This window comes from Nannobrachium achirus, assembly GCF_963921795.1.
Source record: "Nannobrachium achirus genome assembly, chromosome: 13".
In the NCBI taxonomy this organism is placed as follows: Eukaryota; Metazoa; Chordata; class Actinopteri; order Myctophiformes; family Myctophidae; genus Nannobrachium; species Nannobrachium achirus.
In genome coordinates, this window is record NC_137833.1 from 48,254,865 (window position 1) to 48,275,685 (window position 20,821).

Consider the following 20,821-nt stretch of genomic DNA (forward strand, 5'->3'; position numbering starts at 1 on the left):
ATATATTATTGAACCCTTCGCGGGTCCATTTGGTGGTTTGCCATTTAGAGTCAGATTGAACAGTCAGCATTGCCGGGATGTACTGTAAGTACAGCACAGTGGTATACAGGGAAACATCTTGATTGAGTGTAACCGGCATTTAAAAGGACAAACACAGTGAAGTAAGTGTGTGTGTGTGTGTGTGTGTGTGTGTGTGTGTGTGTGTGTGTGCGTGCGCGTGCGCGTGCGAGAGAGAGATTGACTCGTTTCAGTGTTCTCCCCAGACGGATAGGGGGCGGGTGGGGTGGGGTGGGGGGGGGGGGTCTATAAATAGCGCCTCACACTGGAATAGAGTTTTCCCCATGCAGCGATGCCGGGCGAAAGCCTTCCCAACAGCTGCACTAAAGCCAACTTCTGTTAGATCAGCTCAGTCACATGGCAACGGTACACAGGGTCTCACTTTCACCTCTTCCATGACCGCCCGCCCGCCTGTCTGTCTGTCTGTCAGTCTTGTCTGTCTCACTCTCTTGTCTGTCTACATCGCCGGTGCACGGCAGCTGGGACGTGCAGAGAATGTTAGAGAGGCAGGGGCTGAAAAAAAAAAAAAAAAAAGGCCTTTTGGTGAAAATATCGAAAATAGCAGACCTCCAAGCTCACAACGTGTCGCACTGCTTGATACCACACTGAACTAAGCATAATCAATTTATTTTTCGCCATGGTAAAAACTGCATTCATGGTCTGGAGTCTGGAGGCACTTTTTTACAGACGGATAAACGGGCAGGTGCTCAAGCCCCCTTTGATGTCTATGTGTGCACGTGCCTTCCCGGCAGGTTTGTGCGGGCGCACACGGCCGATGGTCAAGCTCACAGCGCTGTTGGGCTGTTGGCGTCGTACGACGGAGCGTGAATTAATCTGTGTCATTTAAAGCATAATTTTAAACTTTGGCTATTCAAAAATAGCAGATATACATAATACAATAGCAGATCTACATAGCTCGATGCTGCGCTATGTAGATCTGCTATTATTATTAATATTATTTTGAAATCATGAAAATGTGAGCAAATGGACCTTTGTAGCTCAAATCTTACTTTCTCAGGGTCCCTGGAACTAAATATTTTGAGATGGGGGGTCCGCGGTCAAATAGATACAATTCTAGGGGTCCTTGACATGAAAAGGTCTGAGCACCACTGACGTTTTTTTCACGAAACCATCGGGATTCAAAAGACATTTTTGGAATGGGCCTCGGGTCTCGATGGGTTAAGCATTGCAGGGGCCCAGGTCCACACCCCTCATTATTACATTAGCCTCTTTTTGCCGCACACTCCGTATAGCTCTGCTGCTCGGAGCTGCTAGATGCTGAGCTATTTGTGGCACGGGACGTCGTCATAGGGACAGAGGATAAATGGAGCATGGCTGTCCCAGGTCCCCTGTCTGCTCCCGTCATTATTCTATTATCCTCTTTTTTTTTGTCCCACGGCTTCTGGTTGATCTTGCTGACTCGTATGTCCTTTTGTCAGCGGCTCCCTTTGCGTCTGTCTGTCTTCATCTGTCTGTCTTAGTGTTTCTCAGTCCTGTCTCTCTCTCCCTCCCTCCCTCTGGTTTTGCCCATCTCTGCATTTCAGTTTTTGCAGATTTCTCTTCCATTATCTCCGTCTACAATGCAGGGGCAAGGCCAGAACAGAGAAATAGGGCCTGGCAATTTCAGGGTGGGCCCAGCTTTAGGTGGCCTCTTGTGCCCGTGCCCAAAGTGCGAAAAACCTCGCACTTTGGGTTTTGAGTTTTTTCTGTAAATTATTAGGGTTTTTTGGGGTTAAAACGGGTGTGGGTGGCAGCAGCAATGAACATGGGTTGCATTTGTAGTCCTAAACCGCCCATATTGAGGACCCACACAGGTGTTCAATGTGTCTGATTGGCATAGAACCAATGTTCTACGTTAATCAAAACACCTGTGTTGGTCCTCAAAATGGCTGGTGTAGGACTACAAATGCAACCCATGAATAATGAATATAGCCTATTCATTATTGCATTGAGATCCCAGCTGCACTTCATCCCAACAACACATTTCCAAATATAAAAACTCCAAACACACAGTAGCCAACTGCTGCTAGTGTAAAAGATGCATCATCGGAGCAAGTACTGTTCATTTATTCATATTAAGCAAGATGATGATCACACAAAAACACAACAAAAACGCCCCTGCTATTAAGAGGTCAGTTTTTAGTTTTTATCTTTCCGTGCTCCTCATCTTTCTCCCTCTATCTCCGATTGACTGATTTGTGTGTGTGCGTGCGTATGCATGAGTAACATTGACTTAATTCACCCAGTGAAGATTTCTCTGCTAATAAACCGCAACTCTCTCTCTCGCACACACACACACACACACACACACACACGCACATGCACACGCACACGCACAGAGGAAGCCAAATCCCAGCAGCACGCCATGTGGAGATATTCCCGTCCATAGGTCAGGTGTAGTGAGCCATAAGGTACTGCATGGCGGTACAGTATGGGGTCAAGTGGTAATTATCATCAGCCTATATAGGACGATGGCATACATACAGCACATGCACTGCTGCAACCGTCGGTTGAATGTTGAACATTTTTCATCGATTGTCATATATTTTCATACATTTTCAGAAATAGTGGAAATAGCAGATCTACAAGCTCACAACGCGTTGTGAGCTTGTAGATCAGCTATTTCCACTATCAATGTAATTTTTTTAAGTAGTAAGTACGTTGACAAATATGTCGGGGTATTTAGGTTATGTGTCATATCTTCCATGTACAAAATGTCGCAATTATTTGAGTGACAATTAATCGTCATGTAAAATGTCATAATCGTGACAGCCCTAATATCAGATCCACAAAGCTCGAAACGCTTTTGATGCTCGTGTGCGACGACGCTGTAGTATGATCAAGTAGGGTGTTAATTTATGAAAAGACACAAAAAGAATATGTAAATAAGAGATCTCTGCCCGACAACAATGATTTACGCAACAGCAGGAGGCAGGTGCACCATATACATAAATTGCTAACGTCCTCTGTTCAATTCCGGCAGGAGACCAGTCTTGCTTTTCTGTCTCTGACTCTCTCTCTCTCAGGGGCGTCAATTGGGTATGGCGGGTATGCAGCTGCCATACCCTGGGGTTCAGGGGGGAAAATAAAAGTTACTTTTAAATATAAATACATGAATGTCTCTTTGTCTATCTGTGCTGGTTATTATGTTGTTAAAATACAGTAAAAAAAACTACAAATGCAAAATTTTACAAAATGGTCAACTTCAACAAGGTTTTATAATTGTATTCTCCACATTTCAGCTCCACAGGTGCAATGCATTATTGTTAATTGTGGCACATTTACTAACATGCCAAGTTTAGCTGCACTTGAACAACTGTTCCAGGCTGCCATATCCAGCCCAAGAAACCGTAGAAACGGGGGGGAAAAAAGAAAATGTACTTCTCAAAATAAATGAATCATGCCTGTTGATAAGGTATGGCAACATGACTGGTGTGTTGAACGCGCGCCTTCGCGCGCGTTCAACACACCAGTCATGTTGCCATACCTTAGCTTTTTCTGAACTGACGCCACTGCTCTCTCTCTGTCTGCCATCGGTTTCCAGATTTTCACAAAATGTTCCACACACACACACACACACTAAAGCCAGCGCATCTAGCTTCTAGCGTGTCGCATATCTTTTGCTACTATGCACTGTCATAACATCAAAGTATACAAACAGGGGCTTAAGCATTTAAATAAACATGTTGTAGCGAGCCGACTGACAGATATCTCACTGCTAGGCAGGATTCAGAGAACAGAGAAGACACACTTTGCTATAAATGGAGGCTTTGATTTGGGGAATATACACTGTGGCAGCTTAGAGCTCCAACCTGTACCTCCAGCTGTCAGGTCTGAAGTCATCGTTCTATCTACACCTCATCCAAAGTGACAACTACACGCCGGCTAGCAGCACGCTAACATCCACAGTAACTAGATGGGAACCAAATGTTCAGTTTAGATATCGTCGTTGTCAGGTGGAAACCTTGTGTGTACAAGACCGTTCGTTTCGTATTTATCATTTTAAAAATGAACTAAACTAGTGAAAACAGCAGATCTACAAGCACACAATTGCTTCCAACTATCAATCATTTGGCCTGGGGACCCCCTGGAACCCCCTCAAGGACCCCCTGGGGGTCCATGGACCCCCAATTTGAGAACCACTGCCATGTGTGGCTGGGTCCAGTAGCAAAAGTCAATCATTGGAGGATTAACCAAACCTTGCATGCCTATTTGGAGCATGTCCTTATATGCCAACATTATTATTATTTATTTATTCATTCTTTTTTATTTTTTTTTCTTATCTTCTGGGGATCCTTGGCAATAGGGCTGTCAGGATTATGACATTTTACATGACGATTAATTGTCACTCAAATAATTGCGATTAACGATTTAAGTGTGTTTTTGTTATTGACAATTACATTTCTGACATGTCTCGCGATGCGACGCGTTGTGAGCTTGTAGATAAGCTACTTTCACTATTTTTTAAATGTTTGAACATATATAAAAAAAATTCAACATGTAAACGATTATAAATCCAGACCATCAACAAATTCATTTAAATTTTGTTCATCGGACTTATTTAACTCCCCGCAGACTATGTGCTATGAGGATTTTGAATAATCCCAACTGCACTCTCTGCGCCTCAAATAGTATTGGTACCTTCCTTCACATGGTTTGGGAATGCCCAAATGTGTCGTCATTCTGGAATATGGTTGCCTCCAAACTTTCAACTATTTTTAGTATTAATATCATATCTTCTCCTTCTTTATTTTTATTAAATGACGTCTCACAGTTGCAACTAAACAATATACGCAAGCGCATCTTCTTTGCTGGATTAACGGCGGCGAAGAAGATGGTAGCTACGCGGTGGAAACCTCCTCATACGTTAACGTTTCGCCAGTGGGCCTTGACCTTTCTAGATATAGTATATTTAGAGCAGTCGATAGCAAGGTTACACGGAGCAAAAGAAGAAAACATTAATATGTGGTCGGACATTGCAGATAAGCTTAAGGCTATGATTCAAGAAATCACTATATAGTGGTAACAGCCTAGCACAGGCATGCACTATTGTACATTCCGTGTTGGTCCGGGGAAAGGGGGTGGGTGGGTTTTCTTTTCCTTTTCTTGTTTTGCTATTGTTTGTGTTGTTTGTCTGTTAATTGCATTTTTCTTTTGATCTTCTTGTTCTATTCATATGTATGTCTCTAATTTCATGTTATGGAAAATAAAAATAATTGATAACAAAAAAAAACATGTAAACGATTATGACGATTATCACGAAATAATTGCGATTATGTCAAATAATTGTGACTAGACGATCATGTGACAGGCCTACTTGGCACAAAACATTTTCAGATCGGGGGGGCGACGACGTCATTTCAATTTGGTCGTCCTTGACACAAAAAAAGTCTGAGAACCACTGCTGCCAGTCGGCTCCTAACATTATGTGGGCATCATATCGCGTGTTGCAGAGGGTGACAAAGCTATCGGTGTCACCCCAAAAGGCCATCGATCGACACGGAATCACATTAGCGGCCTGGCTGGCCTGGCTGGCCCTCTCTATCTCTATCCCGGGGCCTATTTTGAGTGCTGCTGCAGCCCTGAGGAGGATTAGATGATCTGAGAGTGGAGCAACACCAAACTGAAGCGCTGACATCCTCCACCGTGTCAGCAAACCGTGTCTGCTGCCAGAGAAGCTGTGGTGTAAAGTAACAAAGTACATTTACTCAAGTACTGTAACTGTTTTGAGTGTTCTCTTTTCTTTTTCTTTTTTTTACTTTACGGGAGTATTTCCAATTTTCAGTACCTATACCTTTAAGGGCTTTGCAGGCTTTCCCGATCTAACCCAGTTCGATTTGTGCGTCTTTTCTTCGCATGTGGTAAAAACGTTACTCCTTTTATGACTTCTTTTCGGATCCGCAGTGAGGATTCCGCAAGACATTGCACACCAAATCCAATGCGTTTTAATCATGCAGCAAACGGGAAAAAACGCAACGGGCCTGTGTGCAAAGCCCTTTACTCCTTTAGATAGATAGATAGATACCTTTATTATCCCACGGGGGAAATTCAGTTGCCCAGAGGCAGCACAGCAGTTAAGGTTACAAGTTACAGAGAAGTAAGAAAAAGAAAAAGAGTACTGTAGTATACAGTCCAAAGAGCAAGCACAAAAAAAGATAAATAAAACATGAAGTGTCGAAAGCTATTGCAAAAAAATGAAGAATATATACATAAAGTGACCACGAAACATTCAACGCTTATAAGTGACACGTCACACACACAAAAGAAGCTATACTCAAGCATAACTTAACAAACAGTGCCAAACAAAAGAGTGCACATACAGTAACAGTCACTGCTAGTCAATGCAGTCATGCAACACAAGTATTTTTAGTTACTAGTTACTTAGTATTTTGTTCATTACAACCACTTCAACCCTATATAGATTTTGTGAATTTGGAAATATGTCACTTTGTAGTCTCAATCTGAGTGGATCAGATTTGGATTTTGGGTGTTAAGGATATTATATGATTAATCAAACTTATATTTATGTATTTATTTGTTTTTGAAAACCAGTCTGAATATAGCCTTACACTGTATAATCATGATGGTTCAAAAGGGCAAGCGAGTGACATTACTCACTTCCGCTTGCAGAAAGAAACTATATGTCAGACATGAATAAAGTGAAGCCATAATGCAGGTCCCGGGCAGGGCACGCTGCTTTCTAAGACATACATGCTTTTCATGTCCCTGCGCTCAAACAAAAGAGCTTAGAATAAAAGACACTTCCGTTGTAGTGTGAGATGACCAGAGGAAGAAAAAAAAAAGAGTTGGGTGGTGATGATTATAATGGATGAGTTGAATGAAGAGAAGGCATAGTCAGTGGAATAAAGCAAGCTTTTTAATTAAGTACAATTTATAGATACCTTGACTTTACTTGATTATGTCCAATATATTCAATACTTTTAATTCTTCTAGTCCACTACTTCTCAGAGCTGTACTTTTTTATGCCACACTACAATTATTTGACAGCTTTAATTACTTTTACTTTGGCAGATTTAGCTCATTATAAAACATACGTTCATCGATTAAGCCCCTCTTAGGCTATACAAAAAATCTACAAGTGCACAGAGTGTCGCATCGCAACCCACCGCATGCTTTTAGATCTGCTTAATTTTTTTTTAAATAAAACACATTCTGTGAAACCTCATTATGTCCAAAACTGTTACTTTTCAGGATCTAAAGGCATGAAAAGTAAAGCGCAAGCCATGATAAGTAAATGTGTATTTTGAACAGTACCAGATTATTTCTTTTTACTTTTACTCAAGAAACATATTGTCGTTGTCGGGTGGAGACCTTGTATCTCCAAAACCGTTTGTTTTGTATTTATCATTTTAAAAATGATTTATAGTAAACTAGTGAAAACAGCCGATCTACAAGCACACAACGCCTCGCGCCGCGAGGCGTTGTGTGCTTGTAGATCTTCTGTTTTCACTAGTCTTGTGCGATAGTCAAATATGATGAAGCAGGGCTTTACTTTATGAAAAAAACATACACGTTTGAAACTTGGAGATACAAGGTTTCTGCCCGACAACGACGATATGGGAGTACTTCTTCCACCACGGGGCATAGTGCTGTGTGCCGTTAAAAACCTTGTCCATTGATACATGATTTCAAGCCCCAGTGGTTCTTGGGATAAAAATAGCCCCAACGCAGTGCATTGTGGGTAGCCTGAAAGGTCGGTGCTTGTGTCATCCGGTACTATAACCTCTTTGGGTTTGTTTTTTATCATCTAAATGTTGGAGGATAATGGAGCGCCACTGGCCTAAATGAAGCCACATTGAGATGCGAGGCGGTGTAATGGAAGAAACCCAAGACCTTTTTCTATCAGGTTATTTCTAGTAGGGGATGGGGGCGTGGGGCATGGCTGAAGGGCACAGGAGACAACATGATTCTTATTGGCGCCTTCCTTGCCTTCTGCACAGGATGATCTAATGAAGTGGTTCTTTAAGTGGGGTCATACGGGGACCTCCAGGGGTTCTTGAGGGGGGGTTCCAGGGGGTCCCCAGCCACATGCAGTGTTTCCTCTATACATATGCAATTGACTGTGGCAGCCTGCCACAGCGTAATGCTTATGAAATAAGTGTGTGTGCGTGCGTGTGTGCGTGCGTGCGTGCGTACGTTATACGCATTGCTTTGAGATTGAAGTATGGATTTGTCAAGCCTGTATTCATGCAGGTCTCCCGAGTCTGAGTCTCTTGTGAAACGTCACACCTTTCTATATGGGTCACAGGCTCAACCGTTTGCTGGAATATGTTTTGCGTTACATGCTGTGTTTGTATAACCTTTCTAAGATGATTTCCAAAACGTATTTTGTTTTTTAATCGGGCGCGAGAGGTCCTCCGCGCCACAGTTACAACTTCATCCCAGGGGAAACACTGAAATCATTGATGGTTAGAAACCTAATGGACCCTTATGGGTAACTTGCTATGTTCATGGAACGTCTTATTGCTGTGAAACATTGCTGGCCCACAATACCTGCCCTGGTGGTGGAGGAGCACATTTTTCAGTCCTGTTTCTAACCTCTTCCTTCTTCTATCTCTATCCTCTCATGAAAACCAAAGTGTATCCTTTTATTCTTGAAATCCTTGGCATCAGTTGAGCTCTGCTCCTGAGGTTTACATGACCTGAAAAAAGCAACAGAAAACACACCCCCACACACGCAATTGTAATTCTTCCTTTTAACGTATCCTTGTATGAATTAAAGTGTTGTTGGCACACATTCCCTCATTAATTAGACCAGGGGTCTTCAACAGGGGGTCCGGGACCCCTAGGGGGTCCTCAGAGTTACTACAGGGGGTCCTCCAAATCTTTGTGTGATGGGGAAAAGAGCAGACTAAGTACAGAGTAAAAGGTCAAGTTTATTAGGTAATGATGGTTCAAGTGGTTAAATATCTGAAAACACAAATTTACATGAATCCAAAATACTCTGATGATTGTGCTGTCAAACAATGAAACTATATGGAATCTATGAAGAGGTTGTGGGGATCCCTGCTTCATCTCTCTCTCAACTAAGGGGACCTTGGCCTGAAAACGTTGAAGACCCCTGAATTAGACCATAGATACTGGCGTGCCGTGCAGACAGTAGAGGTGATCCCCTGTGGGATCCCGGATATTAATTCCACCTTTATTTGACCAGGAACAATATACCATTGCAATTATTATAATTTTTTTAATCTCGCCTGCAAGGGATCCCTGGACAAAACGGCAGCAGCAGACAATTATGTGTGCCTTTGGATATTAACCACTTAAACGCTAGCATCTGTATTATGAGGGGATGGGGCGATATGAAAATGTCATATCACGATTATTGTGACAAGAGAAATCGCGATTTACGATATTATCACGATAATCAAAATCCATTCTCTTGGGGCGGAACACTTGCCAAAAAATAGCCGATCAAAAAGCTCGCAACGCGACGCAACACGACTTGTTGTGAGCTTGTAGATCTGCTATTTTTTGGCAAAGACATTTGGTAGAGAGTGGGAAAAAAAACTATCATGTACTTACATTATAAGTATCTTTTACCAATTATAGAGGGTTTAAGTGGTACTGGATATGCAGCTCGGCAAATAAAAGGTCTATTGATCCCAGTGCATGACTGAGGACGATATCACAATCAAGTGTTTTTTATCACGATAAACGATAATATGGCGTATCGTCCCATCCCTAATCCCAATGCGTCGCAATGCGACGCATGCATTTTGTCAGCGCTGGGTTTGTTTTAACAATTGATCAATCTGGCTTGGATTATCTGTCACTCCTGCTGCCAAAATAATCAACCCCCCTCCCCCCCTACTTAAACCTTCCGTACAAGGAGCTAACCTCGTAATTAAGTTGTGGCAGGTTGTGCCCTTGATGTGATACGGAGCCATTTGCAAGGTTGTCAAGTCAGTTAGCAGCATGTTGCTATTTACCACCGTATTACTGTATGGTGGCGGAAAGGATATCTGCCGCGAGGCATGCGGTCCAGCTGGAACCGCGGTTGTAAACCCTGTTGTCACTGTCGCTGCCAGACGTGAACTTTCCGCGGTGTGTGCGTGCGTGACACACTCGGTGGCGTTGGCGTGGTTCTCCCTCGGCCGCGGCCGGAGTGAGAGTGAGTAGGATAACAGCGGTCCTGTCCGTGACATGAGTACTACCTTACCGCAACATGCCTGGAGAGCTTTGAGGCAGGCGAACAGCCAATCAGAATGAAACCTTAGACACCCCCCTCCCCCTCCTCCTGTACATGTTGGCTTTTATACACACACACACACACACACACACACACACACACACACACACACACACACACACACACACACACACTCTTACTTTTGTAGTCATATACTTGTGAAGACATCAACATTTATAATGCTTTTTTGAGAGGAGGCTTGGCTTTTCTGCCTTTATTGGTAGTTTTTTTAAAGATGCAGTGCCATGATTTCCCCCCCCTCTAAAACATGATTATCAGGTATTATGATTGGGAGGAAGATCTTTTCCAAAAAAGTATACAGAAAGAGTTAAAATTGGGTTTTTATGTGGCCACACCCCCAGTTCATTAAGTATGCATGGATGTCATGGTGGGTGGTGACCCAGCTGAAGTTAGCCACACCCCACAGTGTTGGGTGAATTCTGTGATGTAATAAGTATGTGTGTTTTTTAACTGACACTTTTGACCACAAGGTGGCAGCCTCCAAGAGAAAACAAACAAATACCAAGAGAATACATAATTGCTCATAAAAACTACACCAGGGGGTCTAATGAAGTACTTTCAACCTCCTAGACAAATGAAAAACAGAAAAAGTACAAAACTATGGCACCACCTCTTTTAGTGAAGCTGGACAGGAAACGGGTAGAGAGACGGGGAGAGGCGCGCGGCGAACAGTCGTCAGCAACGGGACTCGAACCCGCCTATAAGTGCTCGGGACCGGTCCAAAAATAGCGAATATGCAGACTCAAAAACGTGTTTTGGTTGTTACTTTTTTGTGCTTGACCTTGAAATACGTCAAGGTATGTCCTATTTCTGAAATTCTACAACAGTTGTGGGGACATTTGTCCCTCACAAGCATTATTGACACACACACACACACACACGCACGCACGCACGCACGCACGCACACACACACACACACACACACTCAGAGTGCGGTATTTTCACCATGTGACATGGAAGAAGCATCATGGCTATGTCCAGTAGGACTGCAGCACTATGACAGTCAGACGTCCCACAACATGCACATCTGTGCAGTAGTACACAAAAACCTGTTCAGCTATTTAAATCATTATCTTTTGTGCCAGAGATCTGCTGCTTTAGGTGCTTTAGTATACACTGTAGTACAGGGGTCTTCAACAGGGGGTCCTCCAAACCTTTGAACGATAGAAACATCTTTTCCTTTTTTATATTAACCAACTGAACCCTAGCGTCCATAATATATTCTGAGAACTTTAGCCAAACATAGCAGATCTACAAGCTCACTGTGAGCCTGTAGATCGGCTATTTTTGGCAAAGAGGTTTGGTGTAGAGGTGAAAAAGAGACTTAAGTCAGGCTTTTTAGTGCTAGTTTCTCAGCCTTGTCATGGGGGGTGGGATGGACTGAGGAGAACGGCAGCTGTGTCCATGTGCCATATCATAAAGAAATGTAATCCACTCTCTGAGCAGACAATCCCTTTGAAACGGAAACACCATGCATCTGTGATGTCACTGCTCTTCTGCCCGCTAGAAAATACCCATGTCTGTGTGTGTGTGCATGTGCGTGTGTGTGTATTGCACAGCATTGGCCAGGCTTAGTGGCTTCTCAAAAAAGTCAAGGACTCTCAATGATATGTAGGCCTATACTGTATATCTGTATTAAAACAAAATTTGTATATTCAAAATGTCACAAACATTAAGATTATGTGTTGCCCGGTTATGATGCCAAATCCTGTTTTGTTTGTTCTTGTTGTTGTCTTTTTACATTCTAACCATAGGAACCTAACCTCTCACTTTAGTGCGACACTGTGTCATACAACAGGATAACCTGTCCTAGGAATTCAGTGTCACGTAGCTGGCTAAGTAAGTGATCTACCGTGATGGGAGCCTGTCAGATGTGTGAGGCGGCCGCGAGGAAGACCATAGTAAAACATCGTCGCTGTCGGGCAGAAACCTCTTATCTCCATATTTTAACTTTATTATTTTTTTTTTTTGTGCAATTGAACGCCCTACTTGATCATACGACAGCGTCGCACATAAGCGTCGTTTCGCGAACTCGTTTTTGAGCTTGCGGATCTGCTACTTTTGATGGTTTTAGAATTTGAATCCTGAAAAGTTGGAGGCTTCCACCCGACAGAGACGGTATAGGCCTGTATACAGTACATCGTCGTTGTCGGGTGAAAACCTTGTATGTCCAAAACCGTTCGTGTTGTATTTATCATTTTTAAAATGGTTTAAACTAGTGAAAACAGCCGATCTGCAAGCACACAACGCCTCGCGGTGCGAGGCGTTGTGTGCTTGTAGATCAGCTGTTTTCACTACTTTTGTGCGACGGCCTTGTGTGATGAAGCAGGGCTTTACTTTGCGAAAAAATGTACACATTTTAACTTGGAGATACAAGGTTTCTGCCCGACAGCGAAGATATAGGCCTATATATATATAGAGAGAGAGAGAGAGTGTGTGTGTGTGTGTGTACTGTGTGTGTACTGTGTGTGTGTACTGTGTGGGTAATGTGAGCCTGCCAGCCCGGCCTCCTCCTCGGTAGGGAGTACTGGCTTCCATCGAGAGAGTCCAAAGTTATTGGAGTTCCCTGAATTCCCTGCTGTGCCACTTGCTGCCTGGGCCTGCCCTGTACCCCACTGGCTTTTTACGAGGCCAGTTGTGGCTCACACTAACCTTTACTCTATGTTGGGGGTGTGTGTGCAGTCTGTGCATGCACGTGTGTGTGTGTGTGTGTGTGTGCACGCACGTGTGTGTGTGTGTGTGTGTGTGTGTGTGTGTGTGTGTGTGTGTGTGAGCACACTCAGCAATGACATATCCAATGGCACAGTTCTCTTGATTCAAGGGCTTTTATGGACCAAACTTTTATTCAAGAAAAGTTTTCATTTTAAGCCAAAGTTTCGCACTCCCCAGAAGGTTGGTGTGGGTGCTACAGGGCTGGGCGATATCAAATCACTATTATTATGTTGAGTTGTTGATACCGTATCTTTCAATGGACGTACATGAGCAACACAAAGTCTGTTATTGGTTTGAAATATCTGGGGGGTTTTTTCTGTAAATTGCCCAGCCCTATAGTGTGTACTTGTCTCTGATCAGGAGTGAGTGCTTGAGCAAACAGCTGCCCATACAGCAGCGTTGGCCAGTGATGCAAAGCAGAGGCATGTCAATGAATGGCTGCCATCCTGCCCCATCAGACAGGAGACGGACAGCTGAATGCATGCCCCGGCATGCATAGGGCTGGGAAGCAGAACCCAATCCAACATGGAAGAACCGGAATCGGGTTCCATCACATTTGTTTTTATTTTGTATGACACTCTCAGAGCTGGTATGTGGACTCTCAAACCTTTTTACTTTCAAGGACCACCATAACTCTGAATGGACCTGTTTCTAATGGACTGGGTCCATTTGTTTCAGGCATTCAGATCCGTAAGTGTCCATTTGTACACTCTCAGAGTTAAGGGCCCTTTTGGATCCCCTTTAGCAGTGGTTTTCAACCTTTTTCATATCAAGGTCCATTATTTATTCACCATTTGATGTGATTTAGCGCCTCAAACCCAAAACGTTGAATATTTTGTTGCAGTTGGATTCTGTCCACAATTCCATGCTGTATTGATGTGGTGCCATAGGAGAGATGACAGACCAACATTTATAAAAAATAACAATTCATCTCATGCTCTAATTGTGTGGACTTCTTGTAAATTAGGTAATGCAGATGTTTAGCAATAATTTAACTCTTGAGAGCCTGCATGACAACGGGAACATCAGTGCTAAACCACTTTCTAGCCTGAGGCCCAATGAGGCCACGGCCCCGTAAATTTGCAAATGGCAGCCGAGTGACTGCACAAACACTCTCTCTCTCTCCTGCACATTCTCTAGCTCTCTGTCTCTCAGGCCCTGTTCACACAACGCCGCTCCCATGAGAATTCCGCAAAAAGAAATGTCAGATATACCTTCCGTACTGACGACAATGGCATTTTCGTGGGTTGAAAACGGAACAACGTTAAGATCCGATTTTTGTGTGGAAAAGCTGACAACGACCGGTCTCCCCTCACGTCACGGTGTGAACAGTGGGAAATGCAAGAAATGACAACACGTGATGTCATGGCTTGCATACAGTCTACTGCAGCCATGTTACCATGGTGAATGGTAAACAACAAGTGGAATCGTCTATTTGTGCGTAATATGAGCGCTGGATGAAAAGCAAAACGCAACAGCGATGTCCCGGGACCTCGCCGTTTTCTCTAGAGCATTGTCGTCTGAACATGGACTAACTCTCATGTGCACATAGACAGTTTTGACACGCTCTGTCTCTCTCTCATGTGCACACAGACAGGTTCAACATGCTCTAGGGCCAGATGGATGGTTGTTGCCATCGTGGCGTGACGGTCATTTCTGTGGTAGGATATCAGAGGCTGTAGACAGGATGTCAGAGGCTGTAGACAGGATGCCAGAGGCTGTAGACAGGATATCAGAGGTTGTAGACTGGATATCAGTGGTCTCACGTAGCCAGACAACTATTCCACAATCTCCGAATGCTATATAGATTCTGGAACTAAAACTCCTGGACGGTCTGTAATGGAGGCTGGCATATCTGTTCGTGAAAATATATTTAAAAATGTTTTAAATGGATCCTTACATATCTAGCCTGGAAACTAGATGAATCTACCAGTTCGAGAAAAACATTTTAGAGTATTTGTTTATGCTCGGTTCCCTGACGGTGTTTTCTTTCCTCTCTCTCTCCTTCTCTCCTGCAGGAGGCTCAGAAGATGAGCCAGCCCGTCCCCATCGTGCAGGCTGATGGGACGATTAAGGACGGGGAGACCACAGAGGTCCCCATCAGCGAGGTGGGCTGGATGACCTCTGTCAAAGACTGGGCCGGGGTCATGATCTCTGCTCAGACGCTCACCGGCAGAGTTCTGGTGAGTGTTGTTTCCATTTGTCGAACCCAACGGAGGCTCTTTGAGTCTACCAGAGTATGACTCTATTTTGTGACTCTACTGGTCATAAAATTATTGGCTTAGGAATGCGACAAAAGCAAAAAAGATCTCCCATGATTTCAAGGCTCCATGTAGGATTAGTTGGCATGAAAGCCATATGTCTCTCTCTCTCGCTCTCTCTCTCTCTCTGTCTCTGTCTCTCTCTCTCTCCCTCTCTCTCTCTCTCTCTCTCTACTGCATTGCACTCATTCAGTAATTCACTCTGCTGAGGCTCAGCCAGCTGATGTGACGTGGAGGTGTGGGTGTGTGCGTGTGTGTGTGTGTGTGTGTGAGAGAGAAAGACATTATTTACAAGAGAGCGATTATTTACGAGAGAGAGAGGGAGAGAGAGAGAGAGAGAGGGAGAGAGAGAGAGAGAGAGAGAGAGAGAGAGATATTTGTGAACATATGCAGTTAATGTGGCTTTTCAGTTAAAGCATCCGGGGGAAAGATGCTGCTGCACGCTGTCTTGAACCTTCATTTGCCAGTCATTCTGCCCATTGGCTGCGGCTCCCAGATGCACCCATCGTTATCGATGACACTCCCCAATTAAAAATGAACAGCACTGTTAAAACTGAAAATGCCTGTTTAGTAAAGAGCTTGAGAGACTCCTGAGTACTATCAGAATATATATAGCTCTTTAGCACTTATTTTAACCAAAGAAAATCCCTTGGCCTACACCTTTAACCACTGTATCTGTTTATATGTTGGCTATTCAAAAATGGCTTATCGACAAGCGCACAGCTGCTATTTTTGAAAATGATATTGGAAAAATATCTCAAATGTTTTAAAAGATTTGAATAATGTTGATGTGAAAAAAGTTTGAGATCCACTGGGTTCGACCAGAGGTGCCAACACTTAAAACACAACCTTGAAGTAAAAAAAAAACTAGATGGCTGTACAAAAATAGCAGATACAGAGGTCCCCAGATTGTATACAAGCTCACTTAATTACACTTTCAATATCTTTCAAGGCATCTGTAGAATCGGCCTTAGGACTTAATGGATTAAGAAATTACCAGTAAGACTCCCTAATCGGGAGATAAGCGACCGTCAGGTCGCAGCGTGATTTTAGACCAAAATGTGTAGGAGCAGTGTCCAGAAATGTGTTTGAAAAAATCGGCATGATGGTGGCGTTATATGGGACAGATCCATTTGATGAGATGAGTGTAGACATACTGTGTACCGATTTGCGTGATTTTAGGGCAAAAATCTTAGGAGCAGTGCCCAAAAATGTGTTTTGCAAGAATCGGCCTCATGGTGGCGCTAGAAGAGGGCCATGTGAGAATTGAAAAGGGCAAAAGGTTGACGTGTGACTGACGGACGGACGGACGGACGGACGGACGGACGGACGGACGGACGGACGGACAGCCGGTGGAGGTTTTGATAGTAAGTGCGACCTGACGGTCGCAATTAAATGTACTCGCTCCCCCATAAAAATGTGTCCACGACTTAAATATTTGTCCTGACCAAGCCCCCAGAACCTAAAAGCCTGGGTTTCCGAGGCTAGTCTTTGGGTAACCGCTGGGGTGTAACCCAGCGGTTACACCCCAGCGCGACAATTTATGACATTCATTATTCCTTAGAAACAATCTTTGCTTCTGGAGGGACCTTAACCAAAGTGAATAACTGATTGGTCACCGTGATTGCCCAACACACTGTACCTCCATAAATAAACTATAAATGCAACTCCATAAAAGCTGCAAATAAAAAAAAAATTATTGATTAAAAAATGTGTCACCCTCTTGCAGAGATGGTTGACACATTAATAAATAAGGTAACATAAAAAAAACAAATATTGCTATAAAAATGAGCACTAGCTTCTGTATTTGCCCCACAGTCATTGAATGGCCTTCAGAGCAAAACTAGATGTCCAGATCTGGGAAGGATAGGATTTGCAGTTGTGTATACTGCATTATATTGAAAATACATATATATATATATTTTCATCACTGCCTAAGCCTTCAGCTTGGATATACCATAGACCAGTGGTTCCCAAACCTGGGCGTTGGAGATGGGGTCCCCAGATAATTAGCTTAACACTTCTACTGCCTCTTATTTTGAAGGGATGCTTGGTGCCTTGGTGCCGCGCCGCTTCCTCCGTAGGCTGCCGCTATTATTTTGAAGGGCCGGGGTTGTTTTTGTTTTTTTGGATTATCACTCGACGGCAACGTTTACGTCATCTACTGTAGTCACATGACAGTGTGGACCCAGAAAAGAAACATGGCTTTTCCCTGCTGAGTGTAGTTTGTACTGTAAACAGGCCACCCTTTGGATCAAAATGTCTCTTTTTGAGTAAATGAAGTCTCTTTATGGGTCTCTCAATGGATTACTATGGAGGACGTTCACTTCGCGTGCACGCCCAACGTGCGTTGTAAACAAGTCGCGGGATTTACCGATGCACAGTGGACCACGGAGCCGTATAGTAAGTCATAATATATTTACTGTATTTACAGTAAGATTGACGGTGAGCGTCGTCAACGGCACCATGATTTTAACACTTTAAATGCCGGTGAGCAGAACTGTTAATGTGCAGCCAGTGCAGGTACAGCAAGTGTATACAGGGTTACCTGCACATTTTAAGACCTTTTTAATGCTAAATTAACCAATTGTCAAATATGACATAAGAAAGAGGCAAACATTGTGTAAATAGCCGTTCTACAAGCTCACACCGCTTTGCACTGCAAGGCGTCGTGAGCTTGAGCTTGTAGCCATAATTTTCCTCAATTCAGGTAGGCCACCCGTTATGTTTCGACTCTACGTCTCGTTCGATTTGTTGTGTGCTTTCCTACATGAAGCCCACCGGAGTTCCTGCTACGCTGAACCGCTCAGCTACAAATTATCTCAATCTCTTTTTCCTAGCCGTCGAAACGCCCGTGTCTCATTTGTTTTGTCGAGCAGCCCTTTCATTTGCAAGGGGATAATAATAACAGTGCTTCTGTTTCTCCCAGACATTTCACCTATCTCTGGTCGCGTTCTGGGGGAACAGGATGTAAACAGACACACACACATACACAGAGCGGTATAGGATGAGCAAGAGAACGATCCCAAACTAATGCATTGTCATTGTTAGTGGCTGTTGGAATGTGACAGGCCGGCTGAGCGGGGCGAGGAGGCGAGCGGCGGCCCCGCGGCCGTGGTGAAGGAGATGATGAGATGAGCTTGTTGTTTCCTTGAAGGAAAGCCGTCAGTTTACTAAATGAGCTTCTCTTTCATCACCCCCCTCCTAGCCCTGCTTCTATTCCACTGGCACAGACACACCTCGCCACATGATGCGCTCTCACTTGACATGAGGAGGTTTGAGAAGGACAGCTTTTAATCTGTGTTAATTCCGTCGACTAGATCTGTAGCGAAAAATGTTTGTCGGCTACCTTTTTTTCACTGACAAACTAAATAAAAGCTATATGATGACTAAAACGAAGACTAAATATACAGTACTGACAATTTCCATAACAAATAAAAACTCAACAAAATCTTAGGGAGGGACTAGTGGAGAAGAGATCCACTAGAACTAAGATGACTCATTTTATGACTAATCTATAGTAAATTAGAGTAAAACTAAAACCTTTCAGATGACTAAAATCTGACTAAAACTATATATATATATATATTTTCCAAAAGACTATGACTAAACTAAATCTAAATTTGTCAAAATTAACACATTCTTTTTTTAATCATTTATTTTGTTTTCCCTAAAGCAGTGGTTCTCAAAGTGGTAACATTTGTTTTGGTAAATCCACATTGCGGCAGGCATCATTAAGACAAAAAAAAAACTACTATAAATATGATCTACATATGGCATGTCCACAGGGAAAGTAAAGTCTGCACACAAAGCGAGGACAACGACAGTCCGTTCTTCAAGTAAAAACAGTTCCAGTTGACAACAGGCCAGCCTGGTGACAGGAGGTGATCAGGCCTTGCTCAGCAGTCCTGACGCTGGCCAGCAGATGGAAGCTGTTCAGAAACCCGGAGGTCTTGCCCTTGGTGCCGCAGTCGCAGCGCTCTACGTTAAACAGTGTTAAACATTGTCCATGTTAAAACATCGACCGAAAGGGTTCAGCAGATTTCTCCTGTGTGCCCGGCATTGTGTTAGCCTTCTCTTTAATAAAGTAAATCGTCTCTGTCGTGTGAGACAGAAACCTCACTATGTCCAAAATGGCAGTAACTAAGTACTGTACTTAAGTACACTCTTGAGCTATTTGTACTTGAGTATTTCCAATATCCACTACTTTTACTTCTGCTCCACTACATCTCAGATCCAAATATTGTACTTTTACTCCACTACAATTAGTTGAAAACTCACTAGTTACTTTGCAGGTATAAATTATAATATTATAACACATACATAAACCACGTTAGCCCTATTTTATAACTTGGCTATTTGAAAATAGCCGATCTACAAGCTCACAACGCGTCGCGATGAGACGCGTTTTGAGCTTGTAGATCTGCTATTTTCAAACATTTTTTGTACTTTTGGTACTTTAAGTATACATTTTGATGCCAATACTTTCTTTCATACTTTTACTCAAGCACATTTTTAATTCTGGACTTTTACTTGTAACGGAGTAGTTCTACATTGCTGTATTGATACTTTTACTTAAGTATAAAATGTGAGTAATTTTTACAACACTGCTGTACGTTAAACACTGTTAAAACATCTGCGAAACGGTTCAGCAGATTTCCCCTGTGTGCCCGGCATTGTCTTAGTGTTCTCTTTGATAATCAGAAACCCGGAGGTCTTGGCCTCCGGGGCAAGCACTGTACGTTAAACAGTGTTAAACATTGTCGATGTTAAAACATCGACCGAAGCGGTTCAGCAGATTTCCCCCGTGTGCCCGGCATTGTATTAGCGTTCTCTTTAATAAAGTAAATCGTCTCTGTCGTGTGAGACAGAAACCTCATATGTCCAAAACGGTTACTTTTCAGGATTCAAATTCCAAAGCATCAAAAGTAGCAGATCTGAACGTTTGTTCCGCATTTGGAGCTTGCAGATCTGCTACCTTTTGATGCTTTTGTGTCCCGCTGTAGTATGATCAAGTAGGGCTGTTAACCCATTTAGGCCTAGAATTATTGAATGCTTTAACCAGTGAAAAATAGCAGATATACAAGCTCACAGCGCGGCACCGAGTGCCGCGCTGCGAGCTTGTAGATCTGCTATTTTTGGAAAAAGTCGTGAAAATGTGTGCAAATCTTTGAATATATGTATTTTCAAAGCGAACATTTGTAACTCAAATTTTAATTCTGGGTGGTCCCTGGAACTAAATATTTTGATATGGGTGTCCGTGGCCAAATAAATATCATTTTGGGGGTCCTTCAAATGAAAAGGTTTGAGAACCACTGACATAGTAGTCTCTCAAGAACAGACTAATGAGCTCCAGTTAAGTGAAAAGGACCTTTTCTTTGACGATGGCTGGCCAGATTGCTGACATAGAAACATAGCTTTTTCAAAAGGATCTTAGAAGGATTCAAAAGACACTTGTTGAATCGGGTCAACATTCAAATTTTCACGATTTTTCAAAAATAGCAGATCTACGAGCTTGTATATCAGCTATTTTTCAATAGTTAAAGCATAAAATAAT

General features: G+C 43.0%; 1 protein-coding gene across 1 annotated transcript in view; it reads left to right on the top strand.

The window, feature by feature from the left end:
• LOC308296468 (calcium-activated potassium channel subunit alpha-1a) overlaps positions 1 to 20,821 on the top strand; it is a gene marked incomplete at both ends in the record, with an annotated part of 305,715 nt that overhangs the window by 63,838 nt on the left and 221,056 nt on the right. Inside the window, one exon of the mRNA XM_080739756.1 lies at positions 15,022 to 15,186. Coding sequence (XP_080595882.1) covers positions 15,022 to 15,186 — 165 coding nt within the window. The remainder of the gene's footprint in view (positions 1 to 15,021; positions 15,187 to 20,821) is intronic.